A 27,355-nucleotide genomic window follows, 5' to 3' on the forward strand; every position below is an offset into this window, starting at 1 on the left:
GCTAATTACCTCTCTATCTCAAAGACTCAATGGATACAACAGATATTTGCGAATGGGAGAGATCAGTGGGTAAAGTCAGGCTAGGCAGTGATAAGTTCATGCTCTGTGGTTCTGATCTACTGCAGGTATTTCTAAGCCTCACCCAAGAACTTCACACTTGTCTAGAATGAGTGTTTACACTGCTCTTCCTGCCCGGACAGGCTATAGACACCAGAATAATTAGGCTGTGCCGCTGTGGTGATTCTGCTGACTATAGTGTCCCATTAAAACCACAGAACAGAATAAGAGATTTTTGATTAATGGAGTCTCCCCAAGGTCTAGGAAGAGTTTACCTGCCGTGGCACTTACCTGTGCAATTCTACAAACTTCTAGAAAGTTCAGTATTTTTCCTTTATTATTTAGGTGAACCAACTTTCCAAACTAAAACAAGTTTTTTTGAATCAAAATTCTCAAAAACGTCAGGAATCATATCCTAAGCAATTTGGAAGAACTGGAAATGTTTGCCATGCACAAGTCTTATTAATATTATAATAAGCAGGATATCCACCACCATTCTCTGGCTTTTGGAAGGAGAGATTAACAAAATATGTGATGGTTCCTCCAGAGGAGAGATAGCAAAAGGCAGTTTAAAGGCCATTGGTTCCACTCTCCCATCTGAAGTATGGGGAGCAAATTATTTAAGTAGTTTATTTATTTTGACACTCTGCAGTTTTTAAACTATGTATAGTACTGGTCTTACATTCTTCAAAGTGACAGTTTTGGCACCTTCTCCTGCCCTTGTGAAGTATTAATCATCAGGAAAATGACAATATGGAAAAATGTGATCCTTTCAAAAAATAGTCAAAATAAAATATGACATTGGTAGAATGCTATGTACTATGTGTTTAGAACCTTATTTCTGTTCTTACAGAAAACCGTCATTTTTTTTTTTGAAGGGGCGAAACCCATATATTTCAGCTCTTATACATATACATATATATATATATATATATATATATATATATATATATATATATATATAAAAATAAGGTTCTATATAGATTAAAAATGTTTCATGCTATGAGGTTGGCAGTATCTAATTTTCGACAGCCGCAGCAGGGCCTTCAGGTAAACAATAACATCACTAGTCACTAAACAGTGACTTGAAGTAAATTAAAAACGTAGTTGCATAATCAAGCCTAAATGAGCCAATTTGGCAAATGAGCTGAAGAAACTTTTTAATTCGGCTACTGTGGTATAACTTTGCAAATTCACTTATCAAATCACAGCACTCTCTGTTTAATGATCACACCTAATAGCGATCCTGTCGTCTTTAGGTTTTCTCCAATGAATGTGGGGTTGTATGTTCTAACGAGATTTCTTGGACAGACAGCATTGTTATCACACTCAGAGACAATTCATGAAAAGGGCTGATTTTAAGAGTGTACTGTTCACATGCTGCATAATGTAAACTGATTAATTACACAAAGATGAATTCCAAAACTAACTGCTTTAATTACGCTAACTGCTGGCTCTTTCCTGCAGCATGTGACTGCTACATACTCCAATACTACAGTTTTTATTTACCGTAATTCACCTCAAGCTGAACTGTACTGCAGGAAAATATATTGCATGTGACACTAGCCCTATTCCTTATAAACGCTGCCAGATTACCATATGTGTATGGGACACTCATATATACTTATTATAGAGGGGCTAGGTATGAAAACACTCGACTGTAGGCATCACTCACATACTGAAGGAATTAAAGTGACACTATAGTCACCAAAACAACTTTAGCTTAAAGATGGATAGATCATGCATCTGCTGTCTCACTGCTCAATTCTCTGACAATGCAAAACATTGTGCAGTGAGATTTTAGATGCATGGGCCACACAAAAAAGTGCTTTATTAAGCTGATGTTATTTGGGTGACTGTAGTGTCCCTTTAAAGGACCACTATTGGCACCCAGACCATTTCAGCTCAATTAAGTGGTCTGGGTGTCAGGTCCCACTAGTTTTAACCCTGCAGCTGAAAACATAGCAATTTCAGAGAAACTGCTTTGTTTCACTGAGGGTTAACCCAGCCTCTAGTGGCTGTCTCACTGACAGCCGCTAGAGGCGCTTCCGCTGGACGTCCATAGGAAAGCATTGAGTAATTCTTTCATATGGGCTGTTTGAATGTGCTCATGGCTCTTGCTGTGCATGCGCATTCGGATGTGACGTTGGCAGGGGGTGGAGAGTTCCCCAGCACAGATGGAGCCCGGCACTGGAGAAAGGTAAGTGGCTGAAGGGGTTTTAACCCATTCAGCCCAGCGGGAGGGGGGCTCTGAGGGTGGGGTTTGTTTTCATGGCACTATAGTGCTCCTTTAATAATGGATTTATCACAGTTGCTGGCTTGCCATATTCACTTCCAGTCCCCAAATATGTTTTATGAGGAACAGTACAAAAAAAGATTTTTTTTACAGGGGATACAAGTTAACTAGTATTTAAGGCAATCCCTTAAAAACAACAGAGCAGAATCAGAGGCTCTTGATTTGTGGAGTCCACCAAGGTCTAGGAAGAGTTTTCCTGCTATGACACTTACCTGTTCAGTATTTTTTTTTTCCTTTATTATTTAATTACATTTTTATTTTGCTTATTTTTTTTTTTTTGAATTACCTATATATTTTAAAAACCAGTTGATGGGTTACACAGATAAGAAAAGTAATGTCTACGGAATGATAAACTCGTATTTGGCTGCAATATCCTTACCTTGGAGCAGACTCCAGTTGTGGCATCGCACAGTGTCAGAATGGAAATATTCTGTACCCTGTTTAACCAGTTCACTGCCAGCTTGGTACTTGTCGCCCATTTTACCATGGTTATGTAAAACTCTCTACAAGGTAAAAACAAAACACATAGATTAACTTCAACAAAGTATCCTAACGAATGTGTTGTATAAAAAAAAATAAACGTTTCTCAAAACAGCCCTAAATGCAACCAGGAAAACCAACACCCCTGGATGTATGAATTGCCCAGTTCTTTCCAAACAAGGAAATCCGTAAAACCAGGAATGTTATTATTATATAAAATGTAAAACATTACAAGTCGGAAATCAAATAAGAAACCACTCCTCTGATTATAGCAATATCATTCATCGTCATTTCTTTATAAATGTCCCCATCACCAATATATGTTTCCAAATAGAAGGGGAACATCAAACATATGGAATATAAAAAAAGCTGCGTACTACACCATATTATCTTGTCCGAGGGTTAAATAGAAAATGGAAATTTAAATAAGTGCATGCATGGGAACTAGAATGCCTTGGTATTCCTGCTTAGTGCAGCACAAGAGCGTTTAAACATGTGCTTATAGAGCAATGTACCATAACTGGGATATCAAAAGGAGCACCCGGGATGGTGGGATAGAGGTGCTAAATTCAGGACTGTCCTATCAAATTCAGGACTGTTGACAAGTATGAATCAAAAAACAGCTGCTAATCAAAACATTCTGAATTATACATCACACTGACCACACTTGTAACCACATAGAAGCAAAACTGTGCCTGACCAGTTTGTGTCAATCTGCATGTTTTTCATTAGGAAAAAAAAAAACCCCAGATGCAATTTCTGGAAACCATCCAAACGCTTTTACTGGAAGACAATGAAAGAACATTATTCTTAGAGGGACGTTGATTAGCTTGTTTAATACGCTTGTTTGCTAGGTCAGACTTGATTGATCATCGTGGGCTGAGAGCAAACGTTATGTACAAGATTGAGCCAGATATTCTGAAGCAAAGTGACATTCCTTGATGATAAGATAAAGGCATTGCACTCGAACATGCACAATGCAGCGGCTGTCCATATACATGTATAATGATTGGGTTTGATGAATCGGCTGATGATATTGACTGTCAGAATAATCGCTTCATATTTAACCTCTTCAGGCTTCATTGAATAGAAGTAAAAAGTGAACAGATTTAAGAAATATAATGGGGTTTCGTCACTGCATCTAGACGGCTAGCAGAAACAGAATTGCATAATCTCGCTGTTTAAAGTTGTCTCAAGTGGGAGAATTATTTCCCAAACTATTATGATCTGTGCTAAACTGGCCAACCGAAATGGACAATATCTCAATGAAGTGGTCGGTGTACAGTGTCTCTGTCCTTTTAACTCCGTAATGGAAAACATTGCAGTTTAGAGAGTGTAATGTTTACATTGCAGAGTTAAATCGACCTCTAGTGGTTGTCATACTGAAAGCAGCTAGATGTGCTTCTGTCGTAGGCCGTAGGTCACGTGACAGGGAAGCACCCTAGGGAAGAATCGATTCATTGCTTTCCTATGGGGAAGCTTGAAAATGTGCACAGCACTAGCCCCGCATGTGCTCCCCCAATGCACCCCTATGAGGAGCATTAGATTGGACCATCGGGGAGAAGTCCATGCATTGGAAGATGGGGAGGTGAGCATCGCCGAGGGAGCTTCAGCACTGGAAAAAGTAAGTTTTACCTTTATTTTATCAAGGGCTATTAAGCATTGAAATAAATGTAAGGGGGGCAAAATAATGCAATTACTGGGCAAGACATAACCATAACATGGAAATTACGCACAGGCTGTAGGGCAATTAACAAGTTTTCCTTTTCTAATGCCCCTTGTACCTTGATGGTTATACTCATTCCCTTGCTATATATATATATATATAATAACAGCTGATGGCTTGGCACTCTCCTTAACAAAAATAATATATATGAGCAAAACTTGCCTTGGTGCAACTCCAATTGCGTACAACATGTAAACAGTGGAAATGCAGGAGGCACTCACAGGTCTTGTATTAGCAAACTGTGGTTTATTGTATTATATTTCCATACAGTGGTTAGATCGACGTTTTGACCCTGCTGGGTCTTTTTCAAGACTGATGGCTTGTGGGTACAAAAATTTGCCTCTGCCAATTGCCAAAATTTGCTAAATATGACGCACCCCTTGAGAAAAAGTAGTCCATAAACTGTATTACTAAAAATTAAAGGTAAATTTAAAAAAAGAATTAAAAGAAGGAGAAATGGAAGATTGATTTAAAACAAATCACGGAGAGTGACAGAGCCACTTTAAACTGTCATACTGGGATCATCCTAAGCTTTGTAAAGTATGATAAGTAAGGAAAACCAATTATGAGTTATGTAACACATCGGCTTTTTGTGTTTTAATACGGGAAAGGACGTTTTAGTTTTTCTAACTTTTGAGTTAAATTAAATGAACATCGACCATCGCCCGCCATGGTCTCCTTCATCTGTGGCAAGAGGGAAATTAATAAAGTAACCTTTAGTATTAACCCTTTGTGAAAGATGTCTAGATCAAATATTGTTTCGTATGATATAAAGCACCCAACAGAATCAGCATCATTGGCACTGTGTTAATGTTAAGACTAAAACGTGCAAATAAACTCACAAAACATCTCAACACAAGATGTATAACTGGTGGTTGTTCCAAATGGCCGTCTAGTATTTTAACCCCTTAAGGACAAAACTTCAGAAATAAAAGGGAATCGTGACGGAATAATTTTGTCATGTGTCCTTAAGGGGTTCAAGTAGAGTTAGTATTAAAAAAATATATATATTTGAGTTACTATTAACACGTTTGTAACTAGGACAGAAAAAAAATGCTAAAACATTCAATAAGGTTTCAAATAATGTTCAGTGTTTGCAAACGTGAAATTTAGCTGTACATGCAAATGTTATATAATGTGCCCAATTTACTTATGGCTACAGTATGTTATCTTTTTAATGTTTATTTTTTCTAGTAGTCAAGCAGCTGTCATATACTTTTATTTGAGGATTTTTATATTTTTTTTAATTTTATTTTTATTCTACCTGTATCTGGATTGCCTAATCGAAATGTAAAAAAAAAAAAAAAAAAAAAATATATATAAATATGTGACATGTTTCTTTCCAGCTTACTATGAAATAGACTGAGTCACAGCCGCAATCAGCCTAGTCAGTAGCTCTGTTCATGTTAACAGATGAATGGAACTGCTTCCGAGCCCTGAACTAAAAACTTCAATTCATGTCCAGTGTTAAAAAAGCCCAATTCAGCAATGTTTGGCTTTGTACACAGAATGATTGAGACAAAAATTGATGACAGGAACAGGAAAACATCTCGCCTAATTTATTGATGTAAACTAGAAGCCTGGGATAATCTAGAATGTGGCTGTGCATTATAACATTGAAACGTGCTTCCACTATAACTAAGGGGAATAAACCATTAAAACAGCCACAGACCCTTATTCTTCATCCAGTTGGTACTCTGCAGTCAGACAGGTAGATATTCCTGCCAATCTACACGTTATCTCTGGGACACTGTCTATTATAAAGATAATTTCTGCTGCTCGTATTCTAATGGCAGCAAACTTTCCATCGCTACATTTGTTTTGTGCTTGGTGATACTAAACTTGTGTGAAATGTGTGAAATTCTTACAGAGTCAGTTTAGTACCCAGTAATTTTCCTACACCTGAGGAAAGACTAGTTCAGGGGTAGGCAACCTTTGGCACTCCAGATGTTCTGGACTACATCCCCCATAATGCTCTTACACCCATAATGCTGTCAAAGCATCATGGGAGGTGTAGTCCAAAACATCTGGAGTGCCAAAAGTTGCCTATGACTGGACTAGTTATATGTGCTATGCACTTTCATGACATTTTTTGAGCTTTTGAGCCTTACCACTTTACTGTTGTTTAACCTAGATATTTCCACATCACAAAAACAGTTCCTGCAGTTGACCAGCGTAGCTCTAGCAGATGCTAAGTTTAAAATAACCGACCCTGACAATATGGCCGTTCTAATGCCAAACATGCATGACTTCACTCTATTAAAGCAACTCACATTGATCTTTGATCACTAAGGTCCATTAACAGATATATTTAGCCCCACTTGTATCTTGCACGACTCTTCAAAAATAGTTTTTACTCTTTTTGTGATCACTTCAAGAAATCTTACCTACACTTGTCTAATACTATTGAGTGACTAATGTATTGAGATATCTTACTGATACATTCTATAACTGTAGTTTCAATTGAGTCGTTTCTCACTTACCACCTTCCCATAACTCTTACTGGCTTATAGCTGATTATAGTAATAAGAATATGTGACAAATTCTGTTTACTGTAGAGACAGGAGTTTATTAACTGAACACCAAAGTGGAAATCAGTTGTTCCTGCCTAAATTTTACAAATCTATGTCTAATAAATAAACCTCTAAAAACAAAAGAGGTAACAATGATTGTATGATAAGAATTACAATTTCCTTAGAAACAAGCACTTGAGAGCAGTTTGTTTTTCCTTCCTGCACATACTTCTGTGCCTGCACTTTGGATGGACTTAAAGGAACACTATAGGCAGGGCCGGCGCGTCCATAAGGCGGCACAGGCTCTGGGGGCGCAAGATTTCAGTGACCGGCAGGAGGGAACCTCTCTCTCCTGCCAGGCCACCTTCCGGTGCTGTGATCAGACGCGGCGAGGGAGCTCTAATCTCTTTGCTCTGCTCCCTCGCGGACTGTCTACTGATGCCACGGGAGCCGGAATATGACATCATATTCCGGCTCCCGCGGCATCAGTAGACAGTCCGCGAGGGAGCAGAGCATGGAGATTAGAGCTCCCTCGCCGCGTCTGATCACAGCACTGCTGCACGCCGCCCAGCAACCCCACTGGACCCCAGGGAATGATTCATCATCCACACCAGCTCTCCAGGTAGGGAGGCTGGGTGGAAAATGTTTATTTATTAAAATAATTAGTGAGTGTGAGTGTCTGAGTGTATGTGTGTCTGTGTGTGAGTGAGTGTTTGTGTGTCTGTGAGTGATGGTATGAGTGTGTGTGTCTGTGAGTGATTGTATGAGTGTTGCATGTGAGTGTATGAGTGTGTCAGTGTATGTGTGTGTCTGTCAGTGTGTGTTTGTGAGTGTCTGTCAAATCAGTGAGAGTATCTTTGTCATTGAGTCTGTGTCTGACTAAGAGTGTGTCTGTCAATAAGTGTCAATCAGTGTGTGTGTGTCAATGAATGAGTGTGTGTCAGATCAGTGAGTCTGTGTGTTTGTCATTGAGTGTGTGTGACTGTCAGTGTGTATACACCCCTGAGTGTAGTGTGGCGGAGCGCAGTACAGGAGCTTCTGTTTCCTGTACCCGGCCAGACTGACCGGAGGTGCTCACTGAGAGACCACTCCCTGTCAGTCTGGCCGGGTACAGAAAACTGAAGCGCCTGTAGGGAATATCCTCCACTCGGCAACGCTACAAGAGAGGTAGGAGACACACCAGGAAGGGGAGTGCGACCACTAAGGGGGTGGGGGGTGCACCAAGGGACAGGGAGGGGAGGGGAGAGAAACACCAAGGGACAGGGAAAAGAGGGGGAGGTTAGAAGAACACTAAGGGACATGGAAGGGAGGGGACCAATAATGGACGGGGAGAGGGGCTGGTTAAGAGGCACATAGGTGAAGATGCTATTTTGGGGAGGGGGGGGTGGAAAAGTAAATCTTCGCCTATGTACCCAAAAATCCTTGCACCGGCCCTGACTATAGTGTCAGGAACACAAACATATATTCCTGACCCTATAGAGTTAAAACCACCATTTAAGTGGCTTGCTCCCCATAACCCCCTTATTTACAGTGCCCCGTGGGTCAGCTGGCCCTCTGATCCGCCTCCTTGCTGACATTCTATGATTTCTTGCAAATCCAGTGCTTTCCCATAGGGAAACAGGCAAGGAGGCGGGACAGGAGGCAGAGAGGGGGGCAAATGCTGGCTTGGCTGAACAGCATCTCCTCATAGAGATGCATTTAATCAATGCCTCTCTATTAGTAACATTCAGCATCTCCATGCAGAGCGTGGAGATGCTGAACGGTAGTGCTGCACACTGTGCAGCACTGCCCCAAGAATCACCTCCAGTGGCCATCTGAGAAGTGGCCACTGGAGGTGTCCCTAGGGGCTATGTAAACACTGCCTTTTCTCTGTAAAGGCAATGTTTGCATGAAAATGCCTGCAGGGACTGACTATACTTCTGGTGACTATAGTGTCTCATTAAACAAAATATACATTAGGCACTGATGTAAAACACGTTTGAGGCCAAATAAAGTGAAAAAAAAGTTGAAGATTTATTTTCAGTTATGCTGCTTTTCCCTTAAATTTGCTATTTCCTTGTTAATTCTCCAAACTTTCTGATTTAATGAAAGACACCAGCGTGTTATGCGATTACTATTGTTTTCTCTTAATACTTTCCTCCAGTTCTCTTCCTATTGTGTAAAGGTAAAGTTATAGCTAGTGTCAGGCTAATCAGTGATAAGGAGCAGAAAAAAGCAAGAGAACGCGTTATACTTTAAATAAATAAATGTACATTTCAATTGATTGAAACCTATAGTGGCTTGCTTTTTAACGTAATGAGCACATATGTTTAGAATCCCGCAGACCTGAAGAATCGAGTTAGTAATTGAAATTCACTGCTTCACTTCAAAGTTTTTGCTACGTTGCAACAAAACCATTGCCTTGGAAGCAAAGAAATATATATATATAATAAAGGAAATAAATAACTTATTACACAGCTATGGCACAATGTGATATAGGTCAACACGTAGCTGGGAGCGCGTTTCAGCATACATAAAATCTTATTTTATTTTTGTGCTATTTTTCAAAGGAAAAGCTTTTACTGAAAAAAAGAAAGCAAAATTCCAATATGTGAAAAGAGCTGATTTGTCCTCGTAGTCTGTTTTTTGTTTGTTTGTTTTTTTACTTTAACGGAACACTTCACTGCCCAAATACAAAATAAATACAAATCACTGTTGAGTAGATATACCCAAAATGAAAACTTGCATTCATTTAATTATGTATTTTTTGTATTGGAGATATATCTAAAATCAGCTTGCAAAACCTGCAGTTCTCTTGTCTTGCTGCCTTTGCAAGCACTCCGCTTCTACCCTCACCCAGACTTTCTGCGGCTGTCCAATCACAGACTTCCCAATGCAGCTCAATGATAAGTCTTTGTAAGTTGGGTGCTCTGGGCAATTTCTGTCTCTTGAGGTCAGCTGCATTGAGTGAACGAAACCAGGAAGTAACATTACCTGTTGTCTGCTTGAAAGCCAAGGGGGTGTTACCAGGCTAATTTATAAAAGTGTAAATTTCTATTGAAATCTGCACTTTTTGCAAAACTGAAAAAAAGAGCACACTCTTCACACATAAAGCTTTTCAGCAAGCTAAGGTTGTATAGGGGTCTGGAGTGGCCCTTTAATGGGGAACTGCCAATTATTTGAAATATGCATAATTTAATAAGATATTGATAATTACCTATAACATGTGTTAACCTTTTTTAATGATATGCTCCATTTTCTGTCAAGTATTACAGATAAGCAAATTACAACATAAACCAGTTCAGACTAGGCAAAGCCAGGGCACGCATTGCAAATGAAGAAATAAAATAGAAACGTTGTTTCATTTTCCCTCTTTGCTGTACGTTTCCTCTCTATGCTTATCTCCAGGGGAAAAGGACAGAGTTTATAACAATAATTGGGAGGGAGCTGAGACGGAGGTGTCCAGTTGCAGCTTTAATAGGTGTGGGTAAGTACATTCTATTTTACTTTCCTCACGTCACAAAAATAGGAGAGCCAAAACAAAGAGCCACAATGGTTATGGTGGTTAGAGTTTCACTTTAAATTTCACTTTTCTCATTTCTAACCGAATTAGATAATTGATGTGCTGCTTGGTAAATAAGAATAAAACAAATAAGGAAAGGTTTATAATACTTGATTTTAAGGAAAAATGCTATATCTGCCAACCTCCACCTAAGCTAAGGGATATCCAGGACTGACTGCGGGAATTCAGCTATTAAATAATTCAAGAGAATATTACTGCAAAATTAATAGATAATTTTTTTTCCCTGTAATTTTCTTTAAAATTAATATCTTTTAAATGTTTTAAAATTGAGCTCTTAATCCATCGTGGAATGTCCTATCCATCAATTGCATTTCTAAAAGCAGCCAGTTTTTAAATACGTAGCAGTAGTGTACAATGCACAGATTTAGTGGGACAGGCCCACTTTTCAATCCCTGTCTTTTCTCCCCGGTGGGTCCCCTGTATCCTGTTTCTGGGGTCATCTCAGAAAACTCTCATAAAATACAGTGTGAAACTACCAACAAATTCTGCCTATACAAAAGCACCCCAACTGTACTCTGATCACAGGTTAGCCTGGGGAGGGGGTGGTAGGCACAGCTTTCAGACAGACTGGAACACATGAATGCGTTTTACAGCAAGACCTTATCTCTCCTCTCGTCACCTGAATACCCCTGCTGTCCCACTTTTATATCTCCCAGTATTCAGAGGTAGATTAACACAGGGTCGCTCTTTGGAACGTGCTTAGAGCTACAGTTCTATATTAATATTATTAAAGTTTTAGTGATTGTGGATACATTCTAAATATTATTGTGTGTCTTCATATACAGACTAGAACTGCAACATTTGCTTCAAAGATGATTCCCACTGTTACAACTGTTGTGTATATGGCCTCACTTTTGAAAGAGAGGCATGTGAGTTTATTCTCTGCCATCTAATTATTTTGAGTGACACATTATTATTTCATAAAAGTAGATGTATCATATAATACTAGCGTGATATATATTCTTTATGAAGTCATTGGCTGTCTGACACACTGTACCTCATTCTTTGATCATCAGGTGCTATCATCTCTACCAGGTGAGGCGGGCCATTCAGGTTCACAACGTGCAAAGTGACTACAGGATTTTCAAATCCAGCCTGCAAAATAAAAAGATACCATCCAAAATAAGCTGACATGCAACACATTAACTATCCAACAAAGTACTAGTTTTTGAAAATGAGTCTTAGTGGTCTCATGTATAATCAGTGTACCAACCCTTTCGCTTGAATTGCAAACAATATATTTTCAACCACTCTTGCACTTGGAAAAGAAAATCCCAATTACTTTTCCAACTTTGCTGATTTGGGATAACATTTGCAAAACTCTAATTCTTTCTCAAAATCCAAACTTTAGCGAATAAATTCTACACGGTCAAGGAGAATTAAAATATTAATGTTAAACAAACGTTTTTAACGGGTAAAAATGACTACATGTTAAGCTGGTAAGACTGCAAAGAAGCAATGGTCTTTTTGGACAAAGATACGTTATGATTTGTGTATGTTAAGTATTCTTATGTGTATGAATCTGTATGAGTATTTTAATGTCAGTATGTGTGTGTAATGTTCCTTTCAAAAGGAGGCTAAGGTGGTGCAGTTCAGATAGGGGCAGAGGGGGGTTCCAAAATATATTTCTACGGCCGATGCCAAAGTAATTTCGATATTAGACAAAAAAAATCTCTTCAAAATGCACCCGTGAGTGTCGTCGTGTAGGCTTTTGATGGGTACTCTTAGAACCCCAGTGTAAGCACTGTTTGGGCATAATTAGAAATCTAGTTCATGAACATCTGCCGTGCCAACGTTAGTCATGACTGCTCGAAAATGAGCAGCTGAGTGTTATTCGTTCCCCTTTGCCTTTTTCTCAGACCTTTTTTCCAGTCTGTTTTTTGAATCTGCGAATCTGTGACCCAATTTTGGAAACCAAAACAGGAATGGAGACGATAAGTTGGAAACATCAAAACTGATACATTTTAAGGTATCTGTCACATTGAACCTTCCCAGCCGTCCTGATTGCGCTACACAACTACTGCAGGGATATCTCACTGACAGACAACTGTGATACATAAGTACTTGGAGACCGACATTCCAAGCATCAATCTAATAGCGTGTTGTTTTGCGGGGATGATCCATGAGGCAAGTTGAGGATAAGTGTCGAAAAAGTTAAAGAAGAGATTTAAGATGAACATGCTCATTACTTGGAATAAATACATATTTCATGTGTGTCCCTGTCTGCTTCCACTTCTCTGCGTCTATCAAATAGAAACCATTGCTAGCTGGGGGACACAGGTCTTTGAGAGTTTGAACGTATATAAAAAGTATTGGTTGCACACATTAGTCGTCAAATTCTACAGAGCCCCATCAATGCCTAGAGCAGTCTGGACTATTAAATAATGCTGTGAATTTTTATGTGAAATGCTCTGTTACAGATTGACCAGTTTTTTGAGGAGTGTGCAGGTATTTACACGTGCAAAAGACAAAATAAATGTTTTAAATTATGATCCATACATATATAGGAGTTATTCATTAAGAAATAAGTTGTGATGGTTTTCAGTTAAACTGGACAATTTGCAAGATTGCTCTCAATTCATCCAAACTCATTGTTTATTAAATAGCACTATTCATATGATGGGCAGCGTATTCCTTTACTGTCAAACTAGCTTCTTTTGCAACAATATTAGCATTAGTTTACTTGAAATATGGAGTGCACAGCTTTCATGGAACCGTATGATATAACATCAATTTTATGTGTAGATAAACATGTAAATTATGGAAAGCCAGTGATAGGCTGACAGCATCAGCAGTACCTAAGCTGGGGACGTAGGCAGTGGAAGAATAGCCCATTAGACGATTGCTGTCTGGACCACTTTAGGGTTAAATCATTCATTAACAGCTTAAACCCTTAAGGTAAGTTGACAACCAGGACCTCCAGGCACCATAACAACTTAATTGAGATAAAGGTGTTCTCTTAAAATATTGTTCTATGATTTTTTATAATCTTCATTATTCCATAGCTTAATTTTTATTTTGTTTTCAAACCATAAAAAGAGAAACAAAATAGTTTTTTTGTCATTAAAAAAAACATTTTTTAATCTACGCAGGATATAATAAATAAATCAGCACACTACTTTCCAGAACACACAAATAGTGACGATTCCAGTGGTCATTTGGTTGCAAATCCTTTGGTAGACTGACGGAGAAACGTTCTCACTCACTTACAATAGATCTGTTCTTCCAGGCTAGTTCTAAAATGATAAAGCTGAACGTTCTCTTTTTTATAATATTTTCTATTCATTGCATGTGCAAGTCTACAGATACGATCACATCAATACATATATTGCCCTCTTCTGGTCTCAGTAAACAACTGGTGTCATTGTATCTATTATTCTATTCAAGCAATGCATAGTGTAACACATTGTTTAAAGGAGATGATCGTATAGTTTACCAAGGGAAGAGCCTTAAATACCCTTAAATGCCCTTCAGAAAAATGGATAGTATCCTGGTGTACAGGTTGTATGTCTCCACCTGGTGGGCAGCTTTGTAATTGCAGCTTATCTCAAAGTGAATTCATCAACACAGTCAAGGTTATTTACTAATGTGAAATCAAAGGGAATTTCAAATTTAAGGCCAGAATAGCTATACTGAAGGCATACAGAATTTTTCCAGTTTGGCTATTTTCAAGTTACATTCTTATTTTGTTTCCATTAAATTCATACAATATTGATTTATGTTCTCTCTCTGTGTCTTCACTCCATATTCACTTGATAAGCGGCAGCCTTGTCACACAAATTAAAAATCTTTAATACATACTTTTGTGCATTCCTATATATTTTATCCTGGCATTGATTATTATTGGTGGACATTCACCAAAATGAATAAATGAAACAAATCAAATGGAGCTATTCAATAAATTACGATGTAACAAGCGATATAATTAGTATTTAGTTTAAATTAAAAAAAAACATAATATTATGTGTTCTATTTTGCATATAGAACAGGCTGTTCTGTTCTCTTTTTTTTGTGCCTTTACAGGATGGACAGTTTTTGAGGATAGTAAGAATGAGAAATAGCTCAGTGGCTTAACATATGAATTTTGCTTTATGGCAATGATCGGTGATTTTTGCACTCTAGTTATTTGGGACCAGCATTTTATAATCAGACTAATGGCAGCATCACATGTAATATAGTTTTTTGAGTCAAACTAACCCATCACAGCTCTGTAGTTACCTTAAAAACTAGCACACTGAGCAGAAAGGCCCAAGGGAGAGTGCGCAGCTTAGCGGACAAGGGCACATGTTAGTTATGTGTGGGAGTGTTGTATGTGAGGAAGTGGGTGGTGGCAAATTAAGCTGACCTCAGTGCCACTTAGGAGCCGGGCCAGCAACAGATTTAAATTCCTCCTGTTGTTTGGGCCTGTTGGTGATTTTGGCCTGTGGCATGGATGTTGAGGCAATCCTATCAGCCCTCAAGGCTGAAGCAGCATTGGACGATGGCCGGCAGCTCCACAAGCAATTTGCTCACCTACTCCAGCCCCAGCCGCCTGGCGGTGCGATCTCCGCTCCCCGCGGTGTGGCTTCCTCAGTGGGTCCCATCACAGAAAGAACATATATGAAGCATATCAGACTGGTCCCACCCGTACAGCCAGCCCAGATCCAAAATGCCAGCAAGTTCCCTCTGCACGAGAGATACAGCAACCCCAGATGATCGTTTCGGCTTCTTTCGGGCCTCTTCAGTAAAGGTGTAGCTGATATCCCTATAGGCACGGGGTCCACGTCTGGATTACCATTTTAACTTGGGGTGAGCCAAGTTAATGCATTAAAGCAAAAAAGAAAGAATGAGAACTCTGAGGACGGACAAAAGCTTAGAGTAAACTCAAAAGCTTGCCCTTTGGTCTTAGAGTAAACTCAAAAGCTTGCCCTTTGGTACATCCCTGTTCAGGTCTACAAATAATTTTTGCGCACTTGTGCCATCACAGAGAGAACATATCTGAAGGATTTCTGAACTAGCTGGCATTTCGGATCTGGACTGCCTGTACGGGTGGGAACAGTCTGATATGCTTCAGATTTGTTCTCTCTGTAATGGGGCAAGTGAGCAAAAACTATTTTGAGACCTGAGCAGGGATGTCCTGAAGGGCAAGCGACTAGGTTTTCCCTAAGCTTTTGGCCATTCTCAGAGTTCTCATCCTTTCTTTTTTGCTTTATTACATTAACTTGGCTTTCTTTTCTACCATTTTCCCATGCTTGCAGGGTTGTATTTAGTACTGAGTAGTGTTTGTGTGTTTGAATGTAAGCATGTTTTCGTATGGAGTATGTTTGTATGTGGTGTTGGCGTTTAAATGCAAGCATGCATTTATGTGTAGTGTTTGTTTTTGAATGCAGGGGTGTGTTTATATATATTTTTGTTGTTTAACACAGAGGTGTGTTTGTATGTAGTGTTGATGTTTCAATGCAGTACTGTGTTTGTATGTAGTGTTGAAGTTTGAATGCAGGGGTGTACTAGTATGTAGTGTTGGCGTTTCAAATGCTGAGATGAATGAACACGTGATGCCACACACACTGTGATGCACATACACACAGATACACACACACACACACTGAAACACATGAAAATGCAGAGTGACACAAATACACACACTAACACATAAAGACACACAGATACACAACCTGGCACACATGCTGACAAATATATAAAAACACTGACACACATGGATATTCAGACACACTGATGCACACACTGACACACATGCAGATACACATACACACATATACAAACACTGACAGACATAGGGACACACACTGACAGACATACTGATACACACACTGACAGGCATCCTGAAATATGAACATACACACTGACAAACTGACACACACAGACATACTGACATACACACAGACATACTGGCATACACACCGACACCCTGACAGACATACTGACACACACCTAGACAGACATACTGACACACAAACAGACATATTGACACACACACACACAGACACCCTGACAGACATATTGATACACACAGACAGACATACTAAGACACACAGAGACACACAGAGTTATACTGACAAACACACATACAGACATACTGACACACACAGACATACTGGTGCACACACACACACACACATACATACTGACACACACACACACATACAGAAAGACAAACTGACACACACAGACATACATGCTGACACACACACACACACAGACAGACAGACAGACATACTGACAAACGCATAGACATACATACTAACACACACAGACAGATATATTGACAGACACACAGACATACTGACACATACACAAACACACACACACAGACATACTGACACACACAGACAGACATACTGACACACATGCAAACTTCACATTTTTAAAGCCACCCTCCAGTTTCCTACCTTATGGGTTCAGGAGGGTGGCTTCCCTGTGGTCTAGTGGCAGGCTGAGGTAGATGGGAGTGAGAGGCTCCACTGAGCCTCACTCCACTGAGCCCTAATGTTGTATATGAGCAGGCCTTGAAATGTGAGTACTAAAATGGTATATGATTGGTTTTTAAAGGTACCCTCTAAGCACCAAAACAACTTTAGCTTAATTAAGTAGTTTTGGTGTATAGATTATGTCCATGCAGTCTCACTGCTCAATTCTCATTTAAGAGTTAAATCACTAACAACACCTCCCTGAGTGTGACTTACACAGCCTTCCTAAACACTTCCTGTTAAGTGAGATCTTATGTTTAAACATCATTTCTATGTAGCTATATCATGTATCAGCAGTATTTATTTATCATGAGGCTTGGCGGTCTATATCTTTATAATATTTAAAATCTTTATAATATTTAAAATGAAGGTAGCTTACCTTGGGATAACGGTATGTTTTCACCGTAGGATACATCGTTCCAGTATATGTCGGGATCTCCATGGTGGGAACTTTGGTATCATTAATGGTTAAATATGCAAGCCTGGCGCCATCTGGAGACCACCAATGAGCAATGTGCGTTTTTAATATTTCCTCTAGAAAAAATAAAATAAAAAAATGTCAACTTTATGACATATAAATGACATTAGAGAAATAGATACTTGCATAGTACAAAAAAGAAAAAACATGTATTTTTCCTGGTTTGATGCTATGGACCAAAACACTGATACAGTTTGCCCTCGGTGTTACACACATCATTTATTTTCACGAGACATGTGAGAGCTTCACATCTCATGGTCAGAAAGGCAATAAAATAACAGCTATCACAAGCCCATCCAAAAGCCCAGTCATATTTTACTGAAAACTGTGTTTAAGGAAAGGTTGAGCGGCCTTTATAAAGACCAGACTTTGATATTGTTACACACATTTTTACACTTTCCACTTGAGCTAAACCTCAGATTATGTAAAAAAAAAAAAAAAAAAAACACACAACATGTAACACTAATAAAAGTAACTTTTTATAATTTTATTTCAATTACTAGGGAGTTTCTAAAAACTGATATTGCCTTAATGTGAAGTTCTGGCAGGATTTTCATAAACATCTAAAAAGGGGTGTATTCAGTAAAAGCCCATGATTGTGGAGAATAAAGCTGGCAATTGAAAATTTTAGGACAAAACAGACACATTTTTAAAATTTTCCCAACATGCGATTATTTCCAGCTCACCTAAAATTTCCAATTTTGTTAATTCTTCAATTTCTAGTTTACTAATTAATTCAATTTAATAGATTTAGGTTCTTGACTGTATTAGGAAAAAATGTTTTTTTGTTTTTTTTTCATATTGTCAAGTGCCACTTTAAGAGGTGCACCAGTATTGATCAATCTTAATGAAAGCAAGAATCAACAAACTATGTAAATATGATATCACTATAGCTTAAAAAAGAGGGTTAGTAAAAACATAAAAACATTCACCGTAACAAATTATATTAAAGCAAAGTGGTTTAATACCATAAATGTATAATTGCAAATCAGCCCTCTGGCATAAAGGAAAATGCGGGTAAAAGCATTGTTTTTTTTTCTGTGCACTTATATTTCGGATAAAACCAATTATCCTTAATCAATTTCAGACATCCATATTTAATTAAAACACTGCTCACATGGGCCAATAAAACCCTATAGGTATAATTCTACATTTTGGCCTCAATTTCTATTTTGATTAACCTTCATATTAAAAGTATGTAAAGATTCACCCCATATACATTAGAATCTTAGGACCCACAATGCAGGGAAACTATATACTAACAATCGGTGTTATTTACACAGTATTCTAGTAGAGGGTACGCATGGTTTTCTTTAGTTTTAAGCTAAAGTCTGTGTTTTAAATGTATATGTATGTATCCCTTGTGGAAAATATGTTTTTATTTAGAACCCACAGCTGCCTTCAGACTGCAGACACTTTTTTCAATATATAATTAAAGGGTTACTCCAACCAAAAAGCAGTGTTTACATAAAATATTGTGTTTGTTTTGTTAGTTTGCTGTTGCTGGTCCGCCCCACAAATAAAAAATAAAATAAAAAATAATACTCAACTCGATTCGGTGCTAAGACCAAGTTCTCACTGCAGCTATACCCTCCACGGCTGACACCACTCCCCCTCACTGAAGCTGAGTGGAGGAAGGCGGCAAGGGGGTACATGCCACTGTTGGCTCTTTGGCGCCAGATGCTTGCTGGTGTCAGATGTCAAATTTTCACAAAATTCATATTAACCACCAAGATTCACCCTTGCACTCGGCTCATTAAAGAGGCCCTATTGATTCGGCCGCAATACATAGTGTAACCTGAAAATTCATAATGTTAACTCTGATCTTCCCACTAAGTGGAGAGAGCCAGGGAGAGAACTTGGCAAACCTTATCACATTTCTTTAACTTCCAATACATTCTAACGATGGAATTACAATAAAGGGTGTTGTGGCTGGTTAAGGTCAGAGTACACAGTCATAGTGATTATTACTACCATCGAATACTCAATCAATATATATTTTCATATGTTTCTTGTGGATATAGTGAAACTGTAACTGGTTTTATTTGCCTTTTATTTTAAATTAGAAGTATTCAGTTTGCAGTTTCTTTTATTCCACCTAGTGATAGGGTCATGGAGGGGGGGGGGGGGGGGATAAAGTAATTTAAATATCAATAAACAGACAGAGTTGGCTAAAAAATCTGATTGGTGGTTTAGGACATCCATCATCTCAAGGCAGGCAGTGCATTATGGGAAATATACTATACACAATTATCTAGACTGCCAAGGTTGCCATCAGTAGTTTGGGAAGCGAAGTACAAAGTTGTAGCCCTTTATCTATAACTAAAACACAGCGTAACTTCTGAGAACAATGCTGAACCCATAATGGTTCACAGAGGTACATCACTGGTGTAAAAGAAACTGAACTTTACATATATGGCTTTTAAATTAAAATCTGACAAAACTATGAATCTCAAAGATTGCTGTTTTGTACGGTAATGGATATTATTTTCAGTTTACTGTGAACAGAACAGCACAAGTCATAAATAGAATGGATAGAAGCAGAGTTGTTCTTGATACAGTTACGATCAAAGTAAAACGTAGAAGTAGAAAAAAAAAGCCTATCTTTACTAATAATACGTTCTGAGCAGGAGCCATGTTGAGAAATCAACACTGAGCGATCGTCGTTTCTCCACTGAAAACGTAAACAAATCCTAATGGATGATGTCGAGTATTTTGTACAAACGAGTCTATTACACTTTAAGTACTGATATGGCTGATGGCAATCATGACGAAAAGTAATATGGCGTGATTTTTTTTTTCTTTAGTAATCAGCAATCCGACCAAATAAAATAATAATAACAATAATTTAATGTGCATTCAATTGATTGCAAGTGTGTTTTCAGATACTCTGGGGAGACAAATCCATGGGAAATTACTACAATTTGCCCTGAAAACACAAAATAACCAATTATTTATTGTTGTAAAATGTGTTTTTATTACCTTCTGAACAAAAATGTATCAAGCAAGGCTTGAAAAGCTGATTATGCACATAGTTTGAAAGAGAGCTACCGTGTTCCGTAAAATCTGTGCGGACGCTAATGGCATCTTCAAAGAGGCAATCAGGACCATGTTAGTGCTGGTTTTAACTGGAAATGTTTTATTTTACTCATAATTTCGTTACATGTTCACTGGTTCTGTTATTACACTGTGCTCCAATGTTATAGAGGGACAATACAGCTATTGTTATAAAATCTCAATAAATGGACAGAGTTTGTTAAATATTTTTACTGGTGTTTTTGCGTATCTTTTGAAGGCTAGCTGGGCATCTTGGACAGTATTTTATTTCACAAACACCTGGTGGTGCCAGTCATCATTGTGTGTAGGATTTCTTCAAACACACACTGGACTCCGATACACACACACACACACACACTGCACCACCTACACACACACTACATTCCTAACATACACACTCTGGATCCCCTATACACACACTAGATTCCTAGTAAGCAAACACATACTACACCCCTAAACACACTCTCTACAACCCCTACAAACACTACATCACCTATACGCACACACACACACACACACACACACACACACACACACACACACTGCACCACCTACACACACACTACATTCCTAACATACACACTCTGGATCCCCTATACACACACTAGATTCCTAGTAAGCAAACACATACTACACCCCTAAACACACTCTCTACAACCCCTACAAACACTACATCACCTATACACACACACACACACACAAACACACACACACTATAGCCTGTATGCACACACTTGCTACATTCCCTATACACACATTCTCTACAGCCCCTAGCCACATATGCATTACATTACACCACAAACATAACACGACTAAAACTGACCTTATTACACAACATCACACCACAATCAGCTCACTCTACACACATGCAATCCCACAAGCAGGCTCCAAACACATGCACATCAGCCAATACTTTTTCCTGGCCCTTTTGTATAGTATATTTCACAAACACCTGGTGGTGCCAGTCATCATTGTGTGTAGGATTTCATAGAGATGTGATACATCTATAATTGCTTGGCATCTGCCGCTCCTGGTATAGAGAAAAAAGATTATTCAGATAATAAAATAAATGCTCTTCCAATGTATATATAATGGAGAAATTCAGCTCTGCATTGTAATTGTGCATTATGGTAGGATTACAAATCCTTTGAATCCTCTGGAAGACAGTCCAAGTAGTGATGTCCCGAACTGTTTGCTGGCGGATAGTTCCTGGCGAACATCGCTTGTTCGCGTTCGCCACGGACGGCGAACACATGTGCTGTTCAATCCGCCCCCTATTCGTCATCATCCAGCCATTCAGCAGCAGACCCTCCCTCCCAGACCCTCCCACCTCCTGGACAGCATCCATTTTACATTCATTGTGAAGCTGCATTCTTAGTGAGAGTAGGGACAGTGTAGCTGCTGCTGATTTGATAGGGAAATTGATAGCTAGGCTAGTGTATTCAGTGTCCACTACAGTCCTGAAGGACTCATCTGATCTCTGCTGTAAGGACAGCACCCCAAAAAGAACATCAGTCTGCTTTTTTTTTTTTCTGTGTAATGTAATTGCAGTAACTGCCAGCCAGCCTGTGTGTCAGGCTCACAGCATATACTGTGCCCACTTGCCCAGTGCCACCACTCACTCACTGGTGTCACAATAGCTTGCATTTAAAAAAAAAAAATAATAACTTTTTTTAATGTAGTATAATAGCAGTCAGTTTCCTTCACTAGTGTGCGTTTCAGTGCCACCACTCATTCACTGGTGTCACAATAGCTTGCATTTAACAAAAAAAAAAAACTTTTTGGACTGTAATATAATAGCAGTCAGTTTCTTCACTAGTGTGCGTTTCAGGGCCTGCCAGGGCACAGTGTCACACCAGTGCAACTCATATCTGGTGTAACAGTAGTGTACATTTAAAAAGAAAAAATACAATTTTGACTGTAATAGATTGAATAGCAGTTAGTTGTCTGCCAGCGTTTGTGTCAGGCTCGCAGCGTATACTGTGCCCACTTGCCCAGTGCCACCACTCATATCTGGTGTCACAATAGCTTGCATTTAACAAAAAAAAACATTTTGGACTGTAATATAATAGCAGTCAGTTTCCTTCACTAGTGTGCGTTTCAGGGCCTGCCAGGGCACAGTGTCACACCAGTGCAACTCATATCTGGTGTAACAGTAGTGTACATTTAAAAAATAAATACAAATTTTGACTTTAATAGATTGAATAGCAGTTAGTTGTCTGCCAGTGTGTGTGTCAGGCTCACAGCGTATACTGTGCCCACTTGCCCAGTGCCACCACTCACTCACTGGTGTCCCAATAGCTTGCATTTAACAAAAAAAAAAACATTTTTGGACTGTAATATAATAGCAGTCAGTTTCCTTCACTAGTGTGCGTTTCAGGGCCTGCCCAGTGCCAACACTCACTCACTGGTGTCCCAATAGCTTGCATTTAAAAAAAAACTAAACTTTTTTGACTGTAATATAATAGCAGTCAGTTTCCTTCACGAGTGTGTGTTTCAGGGCCTGCCAGGGCACAGTGTCACACCAGTGCAACTCATATCTGGTGTAACTCATATCTGGGGCACCTCTCAAGTTACCACTCGCCCGCCTGCCGCCACCACCAACACTAGTACCACAGCCGCTTCACTTGGTATGTCAGAGGAGTTATTTACACATCAGTTGGAAGAAATGAGTGATGCGCAACCATTATTGCCAGAGGATGTAGATAACAGGGATATGTCTCAGTCAGGCAGCATTACACACGTACGGTGTGATGATGATGATGTTGTACCCACTGCTGCTTCCTTTGCTGAGTTGTCAGATACAAGTGAAGCGGTTGATGATGACGATGAGTCCGTGGATGTCACGTGGGTGCCTGCTAGAAGAGAAGAAGAACAGGGGGAAAGTTCAGATTGGGAGACAGAGAGGAGGAGGAGGAGACGAGTTGGAAGCAGGGGGAGGTCGTCGCAAGGAGCTAGTGGCACAGTCAGACAGCATGCATCGGCACCCGGGGTCAGCCAGACAGCACGTCAATCAACGCATGCTGTTGCCACCACCAGAATGCCGTCATTGCAGAGCTCAGCAGTGTGGCATTTTTTTTGTGTGTCTGCCTCTGACAACAGCGATGCCATTTGCAACCTGTGCCAAAAGAAACTGAGTCGTGGGAAGTCCAATACCCACCTACGTACAACTGCTTTTCAAAGGCACATGATCGCACATCACAAATGCCTATGGGATCAACACATGAGTACAAGCAGCACACAAACTCAAAGCCGCCATCCTCCTCCTGGTCCAGCATCTTCAGCCACGTTAACCACTGCTGTCCTCCTTGCCCCCTCTCAACCATCCGCCCCTCCGTCTCTCGCCTTGAGCAGTTCCTGCTCATCTGCCCACAGTCAGGTGTCTGTCAAGGACATGTTTGAGCGTAAGAAGCCAATGTCACAAAGTCACCCCCTTGCCCGGCGTCTGACAGCTGGCTTGACAGAACTCTTAGCCCGCCAGCTTTTACCATACAAGCTGGTGGAGTCTGAGGCGTTCAAAAAAATTGTAGCTATTGGGACACCGCAGTGGAAGGTACCCGGCCGAAATTTATTTTTACAAAAGGCAATCCCCAACCTGTACTCGATTGTGCAAAAGGAAGTAATGGCATGTCTGGCACACAGTGTTGGGGCAAGGGTCCATCTGACCACTGATACCTGGTCTGCAAAGCATGGTCAGGGCAGGTATATCACCTACACTGCGCATTGGGTAAACCTGCTGACGGCTGCCAAGCATGGAATGCGTGGCTCTGCAGAGGAGTTGGTGACACCGCCACGACTTGCAGGCAGGCCTGCTGCCACCTCCTCTACTCCTCCTACTCCATCCTCTTCCATAACCTCCTCAGCTGAGTCCTCTTCTGCTGCTGCATCTTGCTCCACATCAACGGCACCCCCCCAGCTCCCCAGGTACTGTTCCACATCCCGGATACGGCAGTGTCACGCCGTCTTGGGGTTGACTTGCCTGAAAGCAGAGAGTCACACCGGACCAGCACTCCTGTCCGCCCTGAACGCACAGGTGGATCAGTGGCTGACTCCGCACCAACTGGAGATCGGCAAAGTGGTTTGTGACAACGGAAGAAATTTGTTGGCGGCATTGCAGTTGGGCAAGTTGACACATGTGCCGTGTATGGCACATGTGTGTAATCTGATCGTACACCGCTTTGTGCATAAGTACCCAGGCTTACAGGACGTCCTTGCAGGCCAGGAAGGTGTGTGGCCATTTCAGGCGTTCCTACACGGCCATGGCGCACTTTTCCGATATCCAGCGGTGAAACAACATGCCAGTGAGGCGCTTGATTTGCGACAGCCCGACACGTTGGAATTCAACACTCCTAATGTTCGACCGCCTGCTCCAACAAGAAAAAGCCGTTAACGAGTATTTGTATGACCGGGCTGCTAGGACAGCCTCTGCGGAGCTGGGAATTTTTTGGGCACGTTACTGGACGCTCATGCGCAATGCCTGTAGGCTCATGCGTCCTTTTGAGGAGGTGACAAACCTAGTCAGTCGCACCGAAGGCACCATCAGCGATATCATACCATTTGTTTTCTTCCTGGAGCGTGCCCTGCGAAGAGTGCTGGATCAGGCCGTAGATGAGCGTGAAGAGGAAGAGTTGTGGTCACCATCACCACCAGAAACTGCCTTATCAGCATCGCTTGCTGGACCTGTGGCAACGCTGGAAGAGGATTGTGAGGAAGAGGAGGAGGAGGAGGAATGTGGCTTTGAGGAGGAGGAGGAAGACCAACCACCCCAGGGTGCTCGTTGTCACCTATCTGGTACCCGTGGTGTTGTACGTGGCTGGGGGGAAGAACATACCTTCATTGAGATCACTGAGGAGGAGGAACGGGAAATGAGTAGCTCGGCATCCAACCTTGTGCAAATGGGGTCTTTCATGCTGTCGTGCCTGTTGAGGGACCCTCGTATAAAAAGGCTGAAGGAGAACGACCTGTACTGGGTGTTCACGCTACTAGACCCCCGGTATAAGCAGAAAGTGCCTGAAATGTTACCGAATTACGGCAAGTCGGAAAGGATGCAGCAGTTCCAAAATCAATTAAAAAGTATGCTTTACACAGCGTATAAGGGTGATGTCACAGCGCAATGGGAATCTAACAGGGGAAGAGGTGAAAGTAATCCTCCTCCTCCCACGACCACGCCGGCAAGGACAGGACGCTTTACAGACGTGTTGTTGATGGAGGAAATGCAGAGCTTTTTAAGTCCTACGCATCTCCACAGCCCTTCGGGGTCCACCCTCAGAGAACGACTCGACCGACAGGTAGCAGACTACCTCGCCTTAACTGCAGATATCGACACTCTGAGGAGCGATGAACCCCTTGACTACTGTGTGTGCAGGCTTGACCTGTGGCCTGAGCTATCCCAATTTGCGATAGAACTTCTGGCCTGCCCCGCTTCAAGTGTCCTGTCAGAAAGGACCTTCAGTGCAGCAGGAGGTATTGTCACTGAGAAGAGAAGTCGCCTAGGTCAAAAAAGTCTAGATTACCTCACCTTTATTAAGATGAATGAGGGATGGATCCTGAAGGGACTGACAGTGGGCGATACATTCGACTAAAAAAGGCCTGATGAGGGGGACTACTTAACACACCACTCCTATCTGGTGGCACATTAGATTGCACGCGCAGTGCCCCAAATTTGAAGTAGGAGGACCGACCAAGCATCTTTTTCCATCTCCCGCTTCCTAAAATCGATGCCTTATATACACGTCCCATGATAGGGGACGTAACAGGGATTAAACTGATAGGAATAGTACTACTTAACACACCACTCCTATCTGGTGGCACATTAGATTGCACGCGCAGTGCCCCAAATTTGAAGTAGGAGGACCGACCAAGCATATTTTTCCATCTCCCGCTTCCTAAAATCGATGCCTTATATACACGTCCCCTGATAGGGGACGTAACAGGGATTAAACTGATAGGAATAGTACTACTTAACACACCTTATAATAACGCAGAGAGAGGCAACACAGAGAGAGGAGTCTGAAGAAGAGGAGTCAGAGGAGGAAGGTGGCTTTGAGGAGGTGGAAGACCAAACACAGCCGGCCTCCCAGGGGGCTTGTTGTCACCTTTTGGGGACCCTTGGTGTTGTACGTGGCTGGGTGGAGGAAGAGACCTTCAATGACATCAGTGAGGACAAGGAACGGGACATGGCTAGCTTGGTATCCAACCTTGTGCAAATGGGGAGTTTGCGGTTGTGCAAATGTTTGCGGTTGTTTGCGGTGCGTTAAATGGGGAGTTTGGTCTGTTACTGTGAAGCGGGCGTGACCCTTACACTACCTGATTGATACAACATCATACCTGATGTTTTAAAGCAGGTTATTCCAAACAATTTAGGAATGTTAGGTGATTTATGCCCTTTATGGATTAAAACCAGACTCTGCATCAACTGTGTAATTTTCCATGGGAGTTTTGCCATGGATCCCCCTCCGGCATGCCACAGTCCAGGTGTTAGTCTCCTTGAAACCACTTTTCCATCACTATTGTGGCCAGAAAGAGTCCCAGTGGGTTTTAAAATTCGCCTGCCCATTGAAGTCTATGGCGGTTCGCCCGGTTCGCCCGTTCGCGAACATTTGCGGAAGTTCGCGTTCGCTGTTCGCGAACCAAACATTTTATGTTCGCGACATCACTAAGTCCAAGAAGTACCTGTTTGCTCCCCAAGCCCCTTGATCGTTTTAAATGATTTCATGTTT

At 40.7% G+C, this 27,355-nt stretch overlaps 1 protein-coding gene across 4 annotated transcripts in view; it reads right to left on the bottom strand.

Annotated features, from left to right (window-relative positions):
- Nucleotides 1–27,355, bottom strand: part of DPP6 (dipeptidyl peptidase like 6) — a 1,023,075-nt gene that overhangs the window by 61,216 nt on the left and 934,504 nt on the right. For all 4 annotated transcript variants that reach the window (XM_063452684.1, XM_063452681.1, XM_063452683.1 and 1 more), the window contains exons 9-11: nucleotides 17,481–17,635; nucleotides 11,632–11,729; nucleotides 2,733–2,856 (exon numbers count right to left, since the gene is read on the bottom strand). In XM_063452684.1, the coding sequence (XP_063308754.1) occupies nucleotides 2,733–2,856; nucleotides 11,632–11,729; nucleotides 17,481–17,635 (377 nt within the window). The remainder of the gene's footprint in view (nucleotides 1–2,732; nucleotides 2,857–11,631; nucleotides 11,730–17,480; nucleotides 17,636–27,355) is intronic.

The sequence above is a fragment of the Pelobates fuscus genome, chromosome 4 (genome assembly GCF_036172605.1).
Source record: "Pelobates fuscus isolate aPelFus1 chromosome 4, aPelFus1.pri, whole genome shotgun sequence".
Taxonomy (NCBI): Eukaryota; Metazoa; Chordata; class Amphibia; order Anura; family Pelobatidae; genus Pelobates; species Pelobates fuscus.